A 21,168-nucleotide genomic window follows, 5' to 3' on the forward strand; every position below is an offset into this window, starting at 1 on the left:
TAGCATTTAAAGCATTTGAGCTCTTAAACGGCTTATTACTTAACTAAACACCTTATACGGGGTGACAGTTTTCATTGTTAGAAAGTTCTCAAGCTATAATTTTTCCCTTATTTAAGATTGCTCCTTATTTAAATAGCACATGTCGTAGAATAAGCACATGTCGACATGGAAGAATAAGCACATGTCGTAGATGCGTGATTGACATAACCGGACTGGATCCGCTCTCTTTGGGGAGTTAGGGGGGTCCAGTGCTTCGGCAAATTTGATGCTTCTGAACGTGCTAGGACGATGAAAATTGGTTGGCGTGTCAGGAACCTGCACAAATTGACTTGATAACAGTCGTTTTCTCCGATTCGACCATCTTGGGGGCTGAAGGGAGAGGAAAAATTAGAAAAATGAGATATTTTTAACTTACGAATGGGTGATCGGATCTTATGAATTTCGATATTTAGAAGCTCCTCGTGTCTCAGAGCTCTTATTTTAAATCACAACCGGCACTAAGCCTCTGGTTTTCCTTTTAAATCAACCTATTTATTCTTAGAATTTTGCTAGAGCTCATACCATATGAGCTCTTAGCTTTTGGCTCTTCTGACCTCGTCACAAGTGCCACATGAGCCCTTGTTTTTAAAGTGCTTGTAAACTTCTGGTTACCACGGACTGTGGTTTGCTCTTTACTTGGTTGTTTAAGAGGCTGAGTGGAGTAGCGCTAAAAAGAGGGATTGTAAACTTCTGGTTGGCACCCTTCTCATGCTTCCCAGTTTTTCTGTACTAGTAATTGCACTAGAAAGGCGATTTCGGTGTCGTATGGTACTTTATTATGGAATTTGCGATACGAGTTCACGAAGAGCGCATAGGTACGATCAAGAACTTTAAAATTGGTCATTACGAAGATTTCTACGATATTGCAGTAGCCTACTGCTCCTACTAGTGAGCCAATGATTTATGAAACTTACTAGGGGGTGGGATGGAGAGTAAACAAGAGGGACGATTATAAATCTTGGGTTCGAAATTTTCAAATATGGAGAATTCTACAGTACTATTTTCATGCTTCCTGGCCTTTCCACTCCTTATGTGCCATCAAAAAGTGCCTATTTTGTGCAACGTGGCACTTTGTGAAGTTGCCATCCCAAGACGAATTAAAAAAAAAGTTTAAATATAAAAACGAGTTTTTAAGTGACGGCTCTCTGCGATGTTACAGCAGCCTGATGGTTCTGCTAATTATTAGACGATTTATGACAAATATTAAGGGTACTAAGAGTGAGAATTTACAAGAGGGGGGATTGTAAACCTCAGGCATAGAGTTTTCAACCATGGAGATTATGATGCTACTTAATTCATTCTTTCGAGATGTTCCTTTCTAGAAATGGCTCCCAAAGGGAACTTGTTCGTCCCATATGGTACTTTGTGACAACCGCACAATGTTGAATGTAAAAAAAGTGATTATATATAAAAATTAGTTTTTAAATGAGCCCTTAAACAGTTCTCTATGTTGTTCCAGTGCCAGACTAACGGGGAGAAATTTCTCACTAGACAGTTTTAGCGACATTAAAACTTAAAACCAACAGAAATTACTTCGTATATGAAAGGGCTGCTTCCTCATCAACGCCCCGCTCTTTACGCTAAATTTTTTTACTGTTTTAAAAAGTAGAATTAAGAGAAAGAGTCAAACTTTAGCGTAAAGAGCGGGGTGTTGATGAGGAAGCAGCCCTTTCATGTACGAAGTAATTTCTGTTCGTTTTAAGTTTTAATGTCGCTCCTTACTTCCCGTTAAAAAAACTTGTTTCTTTATTTAATTGATGAAGGAACAAATTGCCAGCCATTTTCAGCAAATGAAGCACATTGGCCTGCGCTTGAACTTACGCGTTAAATTGTGTAATTTTATAAAGTTCAACTTCTATTTTAGGGAGTTATGTTCGCCTGTGGAGACGAGAACTTCCTGATGGTAATGCTGCAGGTTTGTTCATTGGCACCGTAAAAGTAAGTCTTTGATTAGTTGCAAAGTAGTATAATGTCCCCATCTGGAAAATTAATTCTCCTAGATTATTTAGTAGACTTTCAAGCATAAGAATAGGCTAGGCAGGTGCAACAACCGCTTTGCTATAATGTAAAAAGAAGAGTAAGTACCAAATTCGATTTAGAACATCAGTAATTTCATTTGAAAAGAAGACATTCTTGCTAGCCTATCGGTAGTAAAAATCTGATTCTCAAAACCCCTGTTTATGTGACTTTTCTTTAAATATTTTCTAAGTGTATCTACTCAGATGCAGATAGGAGCTAGCTCTTTGCCCCTCTTGAAAGTCATCTCAAGATCTTCTTTAGTGAATAACTTTGTCCCACATTAGTAAGTGTGAAATCTATTCGAATTCGAGGAAAAGCCAAAGGAGTTGTAGTTTTGAAAAATATGTTGAAAAAGGTCTAATTATTTGGAAAATAAAAGAACATGAATAAAAATCATATATAAATATAGAGATTTTCCTCAGCAAACCTTTGAGGGTGGTAGACTGGGTTTGTAACCACCCGCCCTCTCAGTACGTGGCTGTCTGCACCAGCTTTTTTTTTTTTTTTTTAGCGTTGGTGGAGTTTTTGAACCTAGGAAGATTCAATATGGGCTCGTAAGCAGGAAGGGGCAGGATAGGGCCTGTACTACCGAAATTGAAGTTCCCATGTGCTAAGAATGGGATTCTGGTCAAGGATAATAAGTAAAGGTGCAGTGGTGTTGCCCAATAGAACCAGGACGTATAGGACAAAATAAGTTTTTATCCTGCTTTTACTGTATAACTTTTCTGTACATTTTCGATGGTTTACTGACAAGAAAAGAGTTTTCATCAGAATGGTCGAGATGCTAGTGTTGAAGAGTGGTGCAAGGCGCTTCATGACATCACCTGCGAACCTAATTTGTCCAGTCAACCCTCCCGGTCCTCCACTTAAACTTTTGACGAACATGCTGACGTTGCAGGACTTCTTCCATACGTAAAGGAAAGGGCCCTTGAACAGGCTAAAGAATGTACGCTCTGGTGCTGTCACGGGATCAGCTACTCCAACCTTGTGTTTGAATTTGACTAGTCGGTTTTCTCGAAAAACCAGCACATGTAAATCTTTTTAGGATTACACATCGAATGGAAGAAAAGAAAGTTGCTTGATTTAATGGTATGTTGGGGTCGGGAAGATGCAGAACAGGATGAGAATGTTGATGTGTTCTCCGTGAAACAGGTTTTATATTTGAGCTTGGAAGCCCATAAGAGGAGATAAAAAAATCCTGTCCTGGTTGGCGCTATCAATACAACCATTGCCTCCTGGAAAAGATTAAATAAAAAAAAACTAGTTTTTTTTACTGAAAGTAAGGAGCGACATTAAAACTTAAAACGAACAGATATTACTCCGTATATGAAATGGGTTGTCCCCTCCTCAACGCCTCGCTCTTTACGCTAAAGCTTTTAATTGTTTTAAAAAGTAGAATTGTGGCAAAGAGTCAAACTTTAGCGTAAAGAGAAAGGGATTGCGGAGGGGACAACCCATCTCATATACGGAGTAATTTCTGTTCGTTTTAAGTTTTAATGTCGCTCCTTACTTTCAGTAAAAAAAAGCTAGTTTTTTTATTTAATTTCTGAACGTTTTTGAATTAATGCATGTTTGATTTTGGCTCTCCGCACATAAATTATTGAAATGAAATTTGTATATTAATTTTTTTTGGCTAAATGGCTTTCTCTTAGTTTTAATCAGACGATTTCCAGAAATAAGGGGTGGGGAAGGAGGCCTAGCTGCCCTCCAATTTTTTGGTTACTTAAAAAGGCTAATAGAACTTTTAATTTTTAACGAACGTTTTTATTAGTAAAAAATATGCGTAACTTAAGAATTAACTTACGTAACAAACTTCTATATTCTTATATTTTTATTATGCTGACGAGGGGGTTTGTACCCTCGTTAATACCCCGCTCTTTACACTAAATCGTAAGTTTTGTCCCAATTCTTTAAGAATGACCCCTGAATCAAAAAGGCCGTAGAATAAATAGTTGAAATTACTAAAATTACTTTAGCATAAAGAGCGAGGTATTTATCTCCTCCTAAATACCTCGCTCTTTATACTAAAGTATTTTTAGAACCCCTCATATGCGTAATGATCTCTGTTTGTTTTAAATTTCAATGCTATTCCTTACTTTCAATTGAAAAAACGTTTTCATGTTTATTTTTTCATTGTTTTTTTATAGTAATGCTAGAAAATCCTGCGCCCTTTTCATTGAATTTTTCTTCCCCCATAACATTCCTCCAAGGAAAGATCCTCTCACATAGCCCCCTCCCATCAACCCCACCCCCCAAACCAAAAAAATCCCCCTGAAAACATCTGTACACTTCCCAATAACCATTACTATATGTAAACACTGGTCAAAGTTTATAACTTGCAGCCCCTCCCCCAGGGATTGTGGGGGAGTAAGTCATTCCCAAAGACATAGTTATTATGGTTTTCGACTATGCGGAACAAAATGGCTATCTCAAAATTTTAATCCGTTGACTTTTGGAAAAAATGAGCGTGGGAGGGGTCTAGGTGCCCTCCAATTTTTTGGTCACTTAAAAAGGGCACTAGAACTTTTCATTTCCGTAAGAATGAGCCCTCTTGCGACACTCTAGGACCACTTGGTCAATACAATGACCCCTGGGGAAAAGAAAAAAAAAACATAAAACAAACAAATAAACACGCACCCGTGATTTGTCTTCTGGCAAAAAATACGAAATTTCACATTATTTTAGATAGGAGTTTGAAATTTTTGCTATAGAGTTCTCTGATACGCCAAATGCGATGGTGTGATTTTCGTTAAGATTCTATGACTTTTAGGGGATGTTTCCCCCTATTTTCCAAAACAAGGCAAAATTTTCTCAGGCTCGTAACTTTTGATGACAAAGACTAAATTAATTGAAACTTATATATTTAGAATCAGCGTGAAAATTCGATTCTTTTGATGTATCTTTTAGCATCAAAATTCCGTTTTTTAGAGTTTCGTTTACTATTGAGCCGGGTCGCTCCTTACTACAGTTCGTTACCACGAACTGTTTGATATTTGACTCAGGTCATATGGATTGCAGCTTTGATAAGGAAAGTTCTGTCGTTGCCAGCAACAGGTCCGGCAGTAGAAAGTTTTACAGGCGAAGGACTAACAGTTACTGCTAAATGCCCAATGTGGACTCCCAACCGTATAAACAAGCTTATTTACATACGTGACAACTATAAGGCTTTCAAAGCTTTTAAGGGAAGTTATTGAGTTTTCATGTCTAGTCAGGTGCCATGAATTTTTCATTCTGGCTCAATAAAGCGAAAATAGAAGAAAATAAGAGCGAGGTATTACGAGGAGGTAAATCCCTCATATGTGTAATAATTTCTGCTCGTTATAAGTTTTAATGCTGCTCCTCACTTTCAGTAGAAAAAAACATTTTTATATTTATTTTTTCATTGTTTTTTTAAATAATGCTAGAAAATCCGGCGCCCCCTTCATTGAAAGTCTCTTCCCCCATGAGAAGCTCCTCCATGGAAAGATCCTCCCACGTAACTCCCCTCCTCAACTCTCCCTCATTACGGATTATAAATTTACATTAAAAAAACATTAAAAACTTTAGCGTAAAGAGCGGGGCGTTGAGAGCAGGACTATTTCAGAATTTGGATCCGGTGACTTTGGAAAAAATGAGCGTGGGAGGGGGCCCTGGTACCTTCCATTTTTTGGTCACTTAAAAAGGGCATTAGAACTTTTTTGTTAGAATGAGCCCTCTCGCGACATTCTAGGACCTCTGGGTCGATACGATCACCCCTGGGGAAAAAGAACAACAACAAAAACAAATAAACACGCATCCGTGATCTGTCTTTCGGCAAAAAATACAAAGTTCCACATTTTTGTAGATAGGAGCTTGAAACTTCTACTGTAGTGTTTTCTTATACGCTAAATCTGATGGTTTGATTTTCGTTAAGACTCTATGACTTTTAAGGGATGTTTTCTCTTGTTTTCTAAAATAAGGCAAATTTTCTCAGGCTCATAACTTTTGATGGGTAAATCTAAACTTGATGAAACTTATCTTTTGATATAACTATTCTTTTGATATAACTAGTAAATCTTTTGATATAACTATTGTTAAAAAATTTAGTTTTTTTAGAGTTTCGGATACTATTAAGCCGGGTTACTCCTTACTGCACTTCGTTACCACGAACTGCTTGACTATGATCAGATATCTAAAATATTTGTAATGCAATGTCAAACAGTTCGTGGTAACGAACTGCAGTTTAAATTTAGGGTTTAAATAGATTGATGTGTGTTAAGGAAGGAGTTGAGTGTTAAGATGCATGATGTTGTAGCTGGGTTTTTCTTTTAAACCCTTTCTGAGGTTAATGTTTATCATTGTTTTTCTTTTTTGTAGATTTGTTTGGTAATCCTTCCTCCATATCATGTTGTTGCATTTGGAGGGAATGTGCTTATGTTAAAATTTTTGTTAAAAATTGATGTTACATGAAAAAAAATAGAAAAAAAACTGTTTAGAACTGATCAGAGGGAATCTCATTTTTATTTAAAAAAAAGGTTTATTGGTAAAGTTTTAGACGTGAAAAATGTTCCTATTTGCGCAAATTAATTATAACTGTTGTGCAACCAACGATGGTGGTGAAAAAATGGAGGGGGAGGGGAGGGGGGTAACAGAACTGATGCATATGACAGTGACTTGGAACAGGAATAGAGGGAGTAGGCTAACACGACATATTCCTCTGAACTGGAGTATGTCAATTGCCATGGTGCGAAACAAAGAAACCCGTGTTCTAGAAACGCAAAACACGACTTATGACTCATTTTGGTATTTCTGTATAGATAGCTAGTGAATATTAAATATGTTCATGGGGATTAAAAGATGGTTGTAATTTCGGTATCTCCTAGATTAAATCTTCGCTTAGATCCCGCGGTGATTTCGTGTCTGGAATGTAAGATCTCAGCCTAAACCTGTACGAACCGCAATTTTTCAAGCGTTAGAATTTGACAGTTGCTAAATGAGAGGCTCCCAAAATTGGCAATCTTTTTGGATACCTATATATATACATTTTCTTTATGCCCAGAAACATTTAATAACCATAGTCCATTTCTTTCGAAGAGGGACTACTCAATTTTAGCGTTTGAAAAACTATGTTTTGCATAAGTTCGAGCTGACCTTTTTTATTCAATACTTTTACTTTTCTTATAAGAAACAGTCCGTTTACAATAGCAAAAACAAAACAAAAAAAAACAACAAAAAACAAAAAGGGCATAAAACATCTCAGCTCAAACTAACACAAAACACAATTTTCTAAACGCTAAACACGGACAGTCGGTTCATAAAAGACTTCAAAAAATTCGTATTCTTTTTTTATTCTTTAATATATATTCGTTTATTTAAAAATATTGTTGCACCCATGGCCAGTTTAACTGGACGGACAAAATTGCCAACTCTCTCATTAGAGAGAAGGCTAAACATCCATTCGTTGTTGATAAAGTCATAAGCAGACGTTGGCGATATTGGGGACACATGGTTAGAATGGGCAGCAATTGCCTGCCTCATGATGTTTGGTGTTGGACTCCTCCAGGAGTTCAACAGCGTGGTCGACAGAAGGCTGCACTTGAACGATCCCTAGAAAGAGTCGTAGTGTTCTCAAGAACATCCCTTGATGATCTTTTGCATAAGACGCAGGAGAGGTCATCGGGGAAAGGCATCGTTGCCACCTTATGCATAGACCCGCGTGAGAAGCCCTAAGTGTAAGTAAGTCACGGCCAATAGGGGAGCAGTAATTTTTAAGGTGGTTTTCACGAATGAGCTTTTTCTTGGAGAGGAAAAACTAAAGATTCCATGGTTTGATTTTTGTTTTTATTGAAGGCGACTCCATTCATAGAAGAAATGTAGGCGTGAAAAACACTGAACTAATCGATCAAGTGCTTTAACTTTAAGAATATGTGCTGTAACTCTCAGCTTAAAAATATCACATAACGCATTTTGAAATGGTATAGTAGAGTTGTCCCAGCACAATTTTTTCGACAGTCAAATCTTGCGTTGATAAGCCGTTTTCGGTTGAATTCTGTAATGGTTTCGTTTTGCAAGGCTGAAACTAGTGTGGGTTCAACGTTGCAGGAGTCGAGTCTTACGTGGGTTGAATTTTGCCAGGATGGTTTTATTCACGTACAGTTTAAGGCTAATCACCTTTTTTGTTCCCGCTCAATTTTTGAAACAGATCCTAAGAATCTTAATAACGCCACTGCTAGTATCTATTCGATAGCAAACCCGTTTATTGCAAACCCTTTGACAAAAATATAATTAGTCTGCATGTTTTTAGGTAAAGTTTAATCCAGTGGGAGAAAAAAAAAAAACAAAAGATGTTTATTTAGTACAAGCACGTTAGATTCTACGAAGATTAATTCAGATGAACAGGTTATGCAATAGAAATGTAAAAGAAAATATACCTACTGCTGAGCTAAAAATAGTGTTTTCTTTGTACATCAAATTAAAGGGTAATCCTATATTTTTTTCGCGCAGAGATTTTGATTCAATGTGCATTGAGTGTAAATGGTAGAACTTGTACAAAAATTAAAAAATCTTTTATTTTCGTGGTGGGAGAAAAAAAAATTGTCGCTAAATAGAATCTGTAAGCTTTAGTTGTTGATGTTTCCTGTAATTAGTATATTAAACATTAAACAATTATACATTAAACATTCAGTTCATTTTCAATAGTTTTTTTCAGTCACCTTGATTTTTATAGGGATTTTTTTCTTCTTTTTTTTGTCAGTATTTTGGAAACTGAAGCACACTGTTTCAGACAAAAAGACAAATAGTTTCATTCGTTTCGGGTGAAAACTCCACCATTTTTGACGCCATTTTCGAGGGGCTTTTAGGATATTTTTTTATGTCCATAAATGTTTTGTACTTTATTTGTTCGGAAACTAACACACTTTTTTGTTTGAAAACTAAGCTTAGCTAGTGATATCTCGCGCACTGAGGATCCTAAATTTTTCGAATAACCCGGTAATGTAAAGCGTAGAGAAACAAAAAAATTATTGCAAATAATTTTATGACGGAATCGTACCATGCGCGGAACAAGTGTTACAAGTGTGGTAGAAATGGGCCAAGTGTGCCAAGAGTAGCATAACTACCAAGCATGGCGGAACTGCACCAAGAGCGGCAAAACTGTTCGGCACACGTGGGGTTCCAATATGTCAAGCAGGTGGTGAAAAGTGGGCACCCCTCGTGGAATAGTAACGGTACAAGTTCAGCCACTTCAACGAAGAATTTAACATGAGTTCCATTTAGCCAATCAACTGCACTATCTAAGATATAAATATTAATAAGATGAAAGCTATTTTCCTTATAATAAGATTAGGGCATTAACATTATTTTGTGTTAGGGCGAGATGCACAAGATTTGGGAAAGAGACTTAATGATGCTTTAATTAAATACCAAAATTGAACGAATTGTACAAAAAACGTAAGAATTGTAGAACAAACTATAAAAATCAAAATATTAATCCCAAGTAACATAAAAGAAATTTATGAAAAACTAAAATTGTTTGTATTAAATGTATTTAATATACTTCAGACCAGATAAGAAACTTCATTATTTTTGCACATCGACGAAGAATGAGATAGAAATTTATGGAGGAAAAAAAGAATTTTCCTTACCAACATTTTTAACACATTTTTTTTTTTTTATCAAACACGGAGATTTATCTATTCCAAATCAGACCAAATTATCTCTTCAAAATCACTGTTTTCATGCATAGAGTTCCGGGTAAATTCACTGTTCTCTCCCGATCCCTTCTGTGAATTTTTTTTCTTGCTGTTCACTTCAACTAGACTCAACCTTCTTATTTTTCCTCTTTTTATTTCTTGAGACAAGCTTGAGTCCTTCGGTTGGTGGGCTGTTGCACATTTTACAGACACAGGCTCTCTGATTTCCATATTCCTTGCAACCCTTGAGTCTAAAAATTTCAGGAGGTAAGGATTCATTCCAAAAGGCTTCAAGCTTCGGAAATATTTTTTCCCAGTATTCTTTCGATCGGTGAACTGTAATTATTTCCCAATCGTCAATAGTTAAGTGGCATATCATCTTATCCAATATCTCCAGTTGGCCATGTATCCGGGCGAAATACCTGTGATTTTCTTATAGCTGAAGACCTTCACTGGATGATTCAAGAAAAAATCCTTTAACTAAATTTTTTGACTGAGCCACATCAAAAATGGTTTTGAACTCTGGTATATTATGCACAGTTTTTATCTCTATAGGTTTGTCATTAGGGAGCGATCCTTCTACAGATACAGCGAGATACTGATGCTGTGGATGCACACTGAGTTCTATTTCATCTCCCTTTATGACTTTTAGGTTGAATTTGTTGTCATTTGCTTCTAGTGCCACTAATTCTAAATCTAAGCCCTTTTTCATTAAGACAGAGCAGAATCTAGGTCCCAAGTTTCGAATTTGCTTAACAATTGGGGCAACTCTGGTGCTATTTTTTCTGGTTGCAATTGTGTGGAAGTAACTACTAGTTATTCTCTCAGATTTTTCTTCAACACAATTTTCATTTTTGGATTGGCCCTTGGTAATGTTGAACAAAAGCTTATACTGGCAAAATCCAATTTTAAATACTGGTCAGTATATTTTCGTATGGCCAAATCTATTTCATCAGAAGTCACGTCTGGCTTATTGCAATTTGATACATAGTCACGATCACCAACGTTATAATTTCTATTTTTTAACTTAGCAACGTGTTTTCCTCCAAGAGCACTATAATAACTGGTCAAATTACGTTTAAATCTTACACGAAGTTTAGCCGTTTCATTGCAATATTTTTTTTTGTTACGCTAGAAGGACTAAGCCCAAAAATATTTTTTCAAGCTAATTGATGCCATTTTGGACCTGAATTATAAGCAAGACTTACTCCATTAACTCTTGCATGGTATGACCTCGTTTAGACCGGCTTATTTGCTTTCCTTCGATGAATTTTGCAACAATTGACATGTAGCTTTCAGCTAAGTTTGTAGTTTCGTCATTTCAAAACTGTTCTGCTTTTTGACACACAATATCAACCCCTCTCATAACATCTTCAAACACGCGCAGGGAAGAAGTATTCCACCGACCTTCTATTTTGCCGTTCACGGTCAATTCAGCAATCTTAGGACAGCCAGAATCACATTTTGTATGGTTTCCGAAAACACGGTACGGACCTCTTTTTTTACTAGTTTTTCAATTCTTCCGTTCAGGCACGTACGAGGAATTTTTGCGGGGGGGGGGGGGGGGCGAAACCTTCGAAACAGCAGAAATAAAATAGCACTTTGTTTATTTAGTAACTAAATAAATGCAAAAAGCACGTATATCGGAAAATACAGATTAACTTTAATCTGTAGTATTGTAGCCGATGGGGGGAAGAAGACTGAAGCCTCAAAAGCACGTTTTAGGCTCAGGTTATGTTCATAGCGATTTAGAACTAGTGATTAATCTTTTATATCCCACTGAAAGGAAGATTTTAGGGTTCCGGGAACAGTGCAATATGGGAGCTGTGTGGGGTAGTTCTTCTACTGCGAAAACGTCGATTTTAATGAAAAATGATAGTTTCCAAAATTGATCCATTAAAAGCTGTACTTTATCCTCAAAATGGGGATAAACGCCCTAATATCAAGGACAGTTCTATTTTGCTGTGGAAAGCAAACTCTCTTTACAAAAATAAATAAATAAAAATAACAGTACAATCGCTAATTACTTCAAAGAGGGTAAAAATTTAGACAGAAAATGGGTTAATAATTGGACAGTGATTTGATCGGGTAATTGCATGCTGTGAAACTAAAAAAAAGGCTTCACACATGTATCTAGATTCTTAATAAATGTCCCACTTTTGCCAGAAATCCCAAGAAACCATGGGGAAATTAAACATTTTACAAAATTTCGGGGGGGGGGGTCCCGAAGACCTCCCCCCTGCAGACGTGCCAGCTTCCGCTGTTCCATTATTTTTAGAATTTATTTTTATAGCACCCCTTAAGTTTTTTGTCAGTTGCTGGATAATTTCTCTGGGAAGAAGTTTTGTGTAAAAACTTTTTTTATTTTTGCACAAATTATATAGATGGGTTATATAATTTTTTCGATGTGATTTGCAGATTCATGTTTCCGTATGTTGGAACCGTAGGAAACACTTTGTTTTAGCTTATAAAAAACACTAGAATCGCCGTCACCGATAAAAACTAAAAACTGTAATCCTTGTATCTCCTCACTGGAACGAAAGCCTTCAACTAGAATATCTGTTTCCATAATTTCTGTTATAATTCAGAAAGCATAAATGATCTTTGGGTATTACTTCGGCGTTTGCAGAAGAAAAACATATAGAACAGTATTAATTTTTTATGCCAACATATAACAGTTTTTTCGTTAATGTATCTATGATAACTGCAACACATCCTTTGGCCGAATAATCTTGTGCATACCAAATATCCATCACATATCACTTTTGTCCAGTATGAGTCGTCCTTATACCTATACCTAATGCCGGTCCTTATACCTAATGCCGGTCGGGACTTTAAATAAGAGCTCTGACACACAAGGTCCTTCTAAATATCAAAATTCATTAAGATTCGATTACCCACTCGTAAGTTAAAAATACCTCATTTTTTTCTAATTTTTCCGAATTAACACCCCCCCCAACTCCTCTAAAGAGAGTGGATCCATTCCAATTATGTCGATCACGTATCTAGAACTTGTCCTTATTCTTCCCATCAAGTTTTATGCTGATCTCTCCACTCTAAGAGTTTTCCAAGATTTCCCGTTTCCAAGATTTCTGTTTCCCCCCTCAAACCCCCTATGTCCCCGGATCCGATTCAAAATGAAAATGAACCATATGAGACATAATATCTCTCTATATATCAAGTTAAATTAAGATCTGATCACTCATTCGTAAGATGAAGAAACCTCGATTTTCACGTTTTCCAAGATTTCCAGTTGCCCCCTCAAACTCACCCCAATGTCATCGGATCTGGTGGTGATTTAAAATAAGAGCTCTGAAGCACAACATCCTTCTAAATATCAAATTTCATTAAGCTCTGATCAACCGTTCGAAGTTACAAATCCCTCATGTTTTCTAATTTTTCTCAATTACCCCCACCCCTTAACTCTCCCAAAGAGAGTGGATCAGATCCGGTTGTATCAGTCAACTATCTTTGACTTGTGATTATTCTTCCAACCAAGTTTCATCCTGATCTCTGCACTCTTAAGCGTTTTCCAAGATTTCTGGTTGTCCCTCCCCCAACTTCCCCCAATAACACTGGATCCGGTCGAGAATTAAAATAAGAGATCTGAGTTACGACGTCCTTCTAAATATGAAATTTCATTAAGATCTGATCACTCCTTGGTAAGTTAAAAATACCAGATTTTTTCTAACTTTTCAGAATTAACCCTCCCCCCAACTCTCCCAATGAGAGAAGATCCGTTCCAGTTATGTCAATCACGTATTTAGGACTTGTGCTTATTTTTACCACAAAGTTTCATCCCAATCCCTCCACTCTAAGTGTTTCCTAAGATTTTAGGTTTCCCCCTCCACCCACCCATCCCCAGTGTCACCGGATCCGGTCGGGATTTAAAATAATAGCTCTGAGACACGATATCCTTCTAAATATCAAATTTCATTAAGATCCGATCACCCGTTCGTAAGTTAAAAATACCTCCTTTTTTCTATTTTTTTCCGAATTAACCGTTGGTACCAAGTGCCATAAAAAATGAAAAGAACCATAGAAAAAAAAACAGTTGCTGATAAACCAATCATTTGTGAAACATAGACACATAAGGGAAATACAGGTAATTATTACCATATTGGAAGGGCGATCTTATACAGCTTATGAGGTACAAGGTAAAGATCATCAGAGGTAAAATATGACACTTATTTTTACTTACCTTGAAGTTTAGTTGATTTAGATCTTTTCAGATATGCACACGTGTGGGTGGCACAGTTGGTACCCCTCCCCTCGGAAATATTTGTTTACTTGTGATTTTTCATTAATTTTTTTTTTTTTTTGTTATCAGCCTTTTATAAAAGGTGTTCCCTGTCTGAAATAAAATCCCACATCCAGCACCCCTTCCCTCCAAAAAAATTCTCATCTGTTTAATATCTCTTAGACGAAAAGTTAATGTCCTTCCAAATCATGAACATGCAGAACTTGCAACCCATCGGAAGCAATTTTACAAGCTTTTGGAAAATAGAGCTTGAAACTTGTATATCTAATTTTCAATTACCGTTATTTTAAACTCAGCCATCTTTTGTTGATAGTTTTCAAACAGTTCGTGGTAACGAACTGTAGTAAGGAGCGACCCGGCTCAATAGTAACCAAAACTCTAAAAAATGGAATTTTGATACCAATAGCTATATCAAAAGAATTGCATTTTAATGCTGGTTTTAAATATATAAGTTTCATCAAGTTTAGTCTTACCCATCAAAAGTTACGAGCCTGAGAAAATTTGCTTTATTTTAGAAAATAGGGGGAAACACCCCCTAAAAGTCATAGAATCTTAACGAAAATCACACCATCAGATTCAGCGTATCAGAGAACCCTATTGTAGAAGTTTCGAGCTCCCATCTACAAAAATGTGGAATTTTGCATTTTTTGCCAGAAGGCAGATCACGGATGCGTGTTTATTTGTTTTTTTGTTTTTTTGTTTTTTTGTTTTTTTTTGTTTTTTTTTCCCCAGGGGTGATCGTATCGACACAGTTGTCCTAGAATGTTGCAAGAGGGCTTATTCTAACGGAAATGAAAAGTTCTAGTGCCCTTTTTAAGTGACCAAAAAAATTGGAGGGCACCTAGGCCCCCTCCCACGCTAATTATTTTCCCAAAGTCAACGGATCAAAATTCTGAGATAGCCATTTTATTCAGCGTAGTCGAAAAACCTTATAAGTATGTCTTTGGGGACGACTTACTCCCCCACAGTCCCCGTGGGAGGGGCAACAAGTTACAAACTTTGACCTGTGCTTACATATAGTATTGGTTATTGGGAAGTATACAGGCGTTTTCAGGAGGATTTTTTTGGTTGGGGGGAGGGGTTGAGAAGAGGGGGATATGCTGGGGGAAGTTTCCATCGAGAATTTGTCATGGGAGAAGAAAACTTCCATGAAGGGAGATCAGGATTTACTAGCATTATTTAAAAAAAAATTAAAAAATAAATGTGAAAAAGCTTTTTCAGCTGGAAGTAAGGAACAGCAATAAAACTTAAAAGAAACAGAAATTATTACCCATATAAGGGGCTCACCTCCTTATGATACCTGGCTCTTTACACTAAAGTATTTTTAGTAATTTCAACTATTTATTCTACGGCTTTTGTGATTCAGGGGTCATTCTTAATGAATTGGGATAAAATTTAAGCTTTAGTGTAAAGAGCGAGGTACTGACGATGGGGCGAATCCCCTCATATATGTAATAAAAACATGAGAATACAAAAGTTCTTTACGTAAGCTAATTTATAAGTTACGTAAACCTTTTACCAATAAAAAGATTCGTAAAAAATTAAAAGTTCTAGTTGCCTTTTAATTAACCAAAAAATCGGAGGGCAACTAGGCTTCGCCCCCGCTCTTTTTTTCTCAAAATCATTCGATCAAAATTATGAGAAAGCCATTTAGCCCCCCCCCCCCAAAAAAAAAATATGCAAATTTCGTTTTGATTATTCCTCTGCGGAGAGCCAAAATCAAAACATGCATTGATTCAAAAACGTTCAGAAATTAAATAAAAAAAACGAGTTTTTTTAACTGAAAGTAAGGAGCGACATTAAAACTTAAAACGCACAGAAATTACTTCGTATATGAAAGAGGCTGCTTCCTCATCAACGCCCCGCTCTTTACGCTAAAGTTTTTTACTGTTTTAAAAAGAAGAATTGAGAGAAAGAGTCAAACTTTAGCGTAAAGAGCGGGGCGTTGATGAGGAAGCAGCCTCTTTCATATACGAAGTAATTTCTGTGCGTTTTAAGTTTTAATGTCGCTCCTTACTTTCAGTTAAAAAAACTCGTTTTTTTTATTTAATCTTTCTCATAGCTCAAATGTCTTGTTAACGAGTTGGCGGTTTCAATCCAGCCTTGCGGAAAAAGAATCCCGCCTTTTTTTCTATTGGCTGATGAACAACGCTATTAAGCCGGAAACAGGGGTAAAATAAAATAAAATGCAAGCACATTTTGAAATTGTATTTTTCTGATTTTGCTTTCAAACTATTTGTGATAGACATCAGAAAATTGCTGCCTCTGGAGCCAACTTCATACCTTCTAGCAAGAAAAATGTTGAAAATTAAAAATAATTTTTTGCACCATTAAAAATAAAAATACAACAATTCTGCAACCAACATTTTTTTAAAATACTGGCAGGATTAACTAAAAAAAAAATCTACTGTCATTTCCCATCCGCTAAATTTTTATTCAACAAACTAAAATAACTTGATTTCTTTTTTTCCACAGTATGTAAAGCATATACAGAAAAAGTGAAACCAACATTTTTTTCCTTTTTAACTCGAGTCATCAAAAAAAAAAAAAATCAGCTCAAAATCACCTAAATCGAAGAAGTTATTCATGATTTTCTATCATAGGAAAAATAGCATTGGACACAAATTAAGACGATTAGCCTTATTACAGACTTTTCTTCGGCACTATTTGAACCACTTTAAAGCAAAATATGAAAATCTCATAACCAGAAATTAAAGCTAGGGATTAAACTAAAAAAAAAAAATATTCTGCATCCTTTTTTCAGATATCTTCATCAAGGTGACTGCCATCGGCCTCGTTTCACAGGCCCAAGACCAAATATGTATATGGCAGGGCTTCTCCTGGGTTAATCCAACAAATTGTTTTCTCCCATCGAGTAGCCAGCACCACCACAACAATGCAATTTAAGATACATTAATTTTTCCAAAAAATGGCACATGCTGTCTTTTGAATCATCATAGACAGCATGTGTCGCAAATACCCTACTTACAAAAGCTACTTTTAACTGAAGCTAAAAATAAAACTGTATTGGTAGAAACGAAAACAGAAGAACACAAGTTGAAATATGTTTTGAGGTGCATTTAATTCAACTAAACTTCAACTCAACTCAACTTTATTAATATCAAATAATCAATGCATGTATCTCTTTTAACACCCCCTACAAAAGGTTCCATCCCTTGTGAATGTAGGGAAAAAGATTACAATCATATCTATCAAGATTCATAATACAAGATAAGGGAAATAAACACAGAGAGGAAAAAATAACAAAACAGAAAAACTAAAAAATACAAATAGTTATATCAAACTTTTTTTTAATTAGTTACACTCAATTGAACTGGCCAACTAATATATATTACTATTGTTACTTATGTACAAAAAAGAAGAATAAGAAGAAAAATTATACCAAAAAACTTTTCATTAATCTTTTGAAGACCCCGATGGAGTAGCAACCTCTGATATTTTTCGGCAGGGAGTTCCAAACCCTACTACATGCGTATATAGGGCTAAAATGAATAAAACTTCAGAGTTACGGGCTCCATGAAGATTTATACTAATTTGGGGTTGTAACAGTTACAAAAGAACAAGGGGGAAGTTGACCATGAAGATATTTATGAATGAAAATAGCACAAGATAGGAAATACTGTGGACGGAACCTAAAGAGAGAAAACTTGTCGACGTACTATTCGTATCTGAAACTAACTGACGGGCCTTTTCATGAAAATGAGGTTTAATAGGCATGGGAAAGTATTCATCCAATCAGTAGAACAGTAATTTATGTAAGGCTGTATGGGAGAATTATAAAGAAGCTTTAAAATACATCCAGGAAAAACGTACCTTAGCTTACGCATCAAGTTTCTTGACACTTTTAATCAGAGATGGTTAATATGGTTCTTTAATGAAAGATTCTCATCGACAAGGACTCTTAGAAACCTAAAAAATCTTATCTTGTAATTTAGAAATAATACCCTTAGAACTTGGAATATTATTCAAACCCGGAAATTGCAAACCATTTCTGGAAAAAAAAAAATGAGACTTGGAAACATTTAAAGCGAGAAAATTAGGTTCAAACCACTCATAAGCTCTGTCCATTAGTCTTTGAAGCTTCATTATTAAATTATTTTGATCCCGCTTAACACAAACAATTGTAATATCATCAGCAAATGCAATTAAATCAACGTCTTGTCCAATATATATATATATATATATATATATATATATATATATATATATATATATATATATATATATATATATATATATATATATATATGTATATATATAAATATATATATATATATATATATATATATATATATATATATATATATATATATATATATATATATATATATATAAATAAGTTGTTTGTTTGTGTGTCTGTTGACTGGCGTCATGTTTGTGTGTCGACTGATTTCATGTTTGTCGACTGACGTCTTTATAAGGATTGAGCTGTATGTCGTTATGAAGTTGTTTGTTGACTGACGTCATGTTTGTCGACTGACGAAATTACAGACCGGGACACAAATGACGACCGGGACACTCAAAGAGAAATTACAGACTGGGACACCGGGACACAAATAACGATCGGGACACAGGGAATATAAATGACGACCGGAACACAGGAGCACAACTACAACGGGGACGCCGGGGGCACAGGAGGATATATAAATGACGACGGGAAACCTGACAATCTATTTATATGCACAGACAATGGGACAGCGATGAATGTTGTATATTCGCAGGTTTTACGTAGTTAAAAACATATATATTTCTATCTATATTCACAGGTGGGACACAGGGACACAGCTAAAATGGCGCGTAACGACTTACGCGCGCGGGGGGGCTTGGGGGCGCAAAGCGCCCCCACCAACTAGGTGTTGGTATATATATATAAATAAGTTGTTTGTCTGCTGACTGGCGTCATGTTTTGGTGTCGACTGACGTCATGATTTTCGACTGACGTCATTATAAAGATTGAGCTGTATGTCGTCATGAAGTTGTTTGTCGACTGACGTCATGTTTGTCGACTGACGAAATTACAGACCGGGACACCGGGACACAAATGACGACCGGGACACTCAAAGAGAAATTACAGACTGGGAAACCGGGACACAGGGAATATAAATGACGACCGGGACACAGGGACACAACTACAACGGGGACGCCGGGGGGCACAGGGGGGATATATAAATGACGACCGGGACCCAGGGAATGTTCGATTAGCAATCACCATCAACAAAGCTCAAGGGCAATACTGGGAAACAGGGACACAACTACAACGGGGCGCTGGAGGGCAAAGGGGGATATATAAATGACGTTACGCGCGCGTAACGACTTACGCGCGCGTAACAGCTAGTATACATATAAAAATAAGCTGTTTGTGTACTGACGTCATGTTTGTGTACTGATATCATGTTTGTCGACTGACGTTATTATAAGGATTGAGCATTATGCCGTCATGAAGTTGTTTGTCGACTGATGTCATGTTTGTCGACTGACGAAATTACAGACCGGGACACGGGGACACAAATGGCGATCGGGACACTGGGACACAGGGAATATAAATGACGACCGGGACACTCAAAGAGAAATTACAGACTGGGACGCAGGGACACAAATAACGACCGGGAAACAGGGAATATAAATGACGACCGGGACACAGGGACACAGCTACAACGGGGACACCGGGGGCACAGCGGGGGATATATAAATGACGACCGGGACAAAGGGAATGTTCGATTAGCAATCATCATCAACTAAGCTCAAGGACAATCATTAGAATAATGAGGTATAGATCTGAATACGGATTGTTTTTCCCATGGACAATTAAATGTTCCATGTTCAAGAGTATTACCGTTACACGAACTCAAAAAATTGAGGCTCTTTTTAAATTTTATTAAATTGCTTAAAATTTAAAAAACTGGTTTTTGTACAAATATTTTAGTATATTTTGACAATGGATTAAAGCAATTCGAAAACCTTAAAACAGAAAACCAAAAGTTTGAAGTTTAGTAGAAATTGTTGAAGTTTAGAATGCTTGCTGCTCAAAGAAAAGTTGTCAAAGTGTCAGTTAACATCAAAAAAGAAATTATTATTACATTGCTTAAAATGTAAAAAAATGGTGATTGCACAAATATTTCTATATATTTTAAAAATGGATTAAAGCAATTCGAAAACCTTAAGACAGAAAACCAAACCCATTTACGTCATCAATTCGATCTCAAAATGATATAGCGTTTCCGGGACCCAGAACACAAGAGACAATGAAAATCCATATATAGAAGCCTGCCGCGTGCCATGCTGGGGCCCGCCGGGACCAGTGGTAAAGCCGCCGGGATCCAGCACTGTCTGTGGTTAGAACACAAGGGACAATGAGAATCCATATATAGAAGGCTCCCGCGTGCCAGGCTTGGGCCCGGTGGCGAAGCCGCCGGGACCCAGTACTGTCTGCGGTTAGAACACAAGGGACAATGAAAATCCACCCACGGGGACCGGTGGCAAAGTCGCGGGGACCCAGCACTGTTTGGGGTTAGACCACAAGGGACAATGAAAACCCATATATAGAAGCCTGGCGCGTGCCATGATGGGGCCCGGCGGCGAAGCCGTCAGGACCCAGTACTGTGTGCAGTTAGAACACAAGGGATAATGAGAATCCATATATAAAAGCCTACCGCGTGCCATGCTTAGGCCCGGTGGTGAAGCCGCCGGGACCCAGCATTGTCTGCGGTTAGAACACAAGGGACAATGAGAATCCATATATGGAAGCCGTTGGCGAAGCCGCCGGGACCCAGTAGTGTCTGCGGTTAGAACACAAGGTACAATGAGAATCCACCCGCGGGGACCGGTGGCAAAGCCGCCGGAACCCTGCACTGTCTGTGGTTAGAACACAAGGGACAATGAGAACCCATAAATAGAAGCCTGCCGCGTGCCATGCTTGGGCCCGGTGGCGAAGCCGCCGGGACTCAGCATTGCCTGCGGCTAGAACACAAGTGACAATGAGAATCCATATATAGAGCCCGTCGGCAAAGCCGCCGGGACCCAGCACTGTCTGCAGTTAGAACACAAGGAACAATGAGAATCCATATATAAAAGCCTGCCGCGTGCTATGCTTGGGCCCGGGGCGAAGCCGCCGGGACCCAGCACTGTCTGCAGAACACAAGGGACAATGAGAATCCATACATAGAAGCCTGCCGCGTGCCA

The 21,168-nt window shown here is 37.2% G+C and overlaps 1 protein-coding gene across 1 annotated transcript in view; it reads left to right on the forward strand.

The window, feature by feature from the left end:
* LOC136031165 (neural cell adhesion molecule 2-like) overlaps nucleotides 1-21,168 on the forward strand; it is a 277,308-nt gene that overhangs the window by 80,568 nt on the left and 175,572 nt on the right. Inside the window, exon 3 of the mRNA XM_065710513.1 lies at nucleotides 1,904-1,977. Coding sequence (XP_065566585.1) covers nucleotides 1,904-1,977 — 74 coding nt within the window. The remainder of the gene's footprint in view (nucleotides 1-1,903; nucleotides 1,978-21,168) is intronic.

This window comes from Artemia franciscana, chromosome 1 (assembly GCF_032884065.1).
Source record: "Artemia franciscana chromosome 1, ASM3288406v1, whole genome shotgun sequence".
Taxonomy (NCBI): Eukaryota; Metazoa; Arthropoda; class Branchiopoda; order Anostraca; family Artemiidae; genus Artemia; species Artemia franciscana.